This window comes from Nannospalax galili, unplaced genomic scaffold (genome assembly GCF_000622305.1).
Source record: "Nannospalax galili isolate Female #2095 unplaced genomic scaffold, S.galili_v1.0 C47972832, whole genome shotgun sequence".
In the NCBI taxonomy this organism is placed as follows: domain Eukaryota; kingdom Metazoa; phylum Chordata; class Mammalia; order Rodentia; family Spalacidae; genus Nannospalax; species Nannospalax galili.
The window spans coordinates 1-683 of NW_008458232.1; the positions used below are offsets into that span (position 1 = coordinate 1).

The 683-nt window shown below is 41.7% G+C and overlaps 1 protein-coding gene across 1 annotated transcript; it reads right to left on the bottom strand.

The window, feature by feature from the left end:
• Nucleotides 1-8: 8 nt before the first annotated feature.
• On the bottom strand, nt 9-678 carry LOC103728230 (rab GDP dissociation inhibitor beta; the record flags this gene model as incomplete). The annotated part of the gene is made up of 3 exons (XM_008826322.2): nt 9-243; nt 329-383; nt 605-678. Coding segments are annotated over 3 exons (276 nt in total), but the record flags the coding sequence as incomplete, so codon positions are not given.
• Between the last annotated feature and the right edge of the window lie 5 nt (nt 679-683).

Sequence of the window (683 nt, forward strand, 5' to 3'; positions counted from 1 at the left end):
TTTGTATTACAAAAGCAGGCCTTACAATATTGATTTCATACAATATACATTATTTGCCGAATTTTAAGTTTGTCCTAATAGGACGCTGTACTGCTGTTAGTCTTCTCCGTAAATGTCGTTCTTCTTGCGCTTCATTTCTTCAAAGTCAAACTCCGATCCGGTCATCCTCTTATAGATGTCTTTTATGTCATCACAGGTCGTCTCAAAGTGAGTTGTTGCATCATATGCACGGGAAATAAAGATCTGGAAGAATTACAAGGATTTAAGACTATCTAGGGATGTCTCACAACAAAGCCTGGTAATACCCTTTTCAGATCCTCACACTCACCTGGCTCTCTGTTCCCAAATCTTTAGGTACAAAGAGGTCACTGATGCTGACAAATCTACATGAGAAGAACAATTGTCAGGTTAGTTGGTCCCACACCACACCACTGCTTTGCCTGAATTTCTAAACCCAAAGGGTAAGACTGGGGAGGAAGCACTTTAAGGCCACCGTACACAGGCTAATGGCTGCCTATCTTGTTTGTTCTCAGTCACCCTACCATGGAGCCAATACCAACACCTTAGTCATTTTAGGTGACTCTTGAGTAAGTACAATACCTACTTCTGCTCAATTGGTTCCAAGAGCTCCAGAGCTGGTTTGATTTCTTTCTTGGGTTCCTTGGTCTCCACAGTTGTACTTA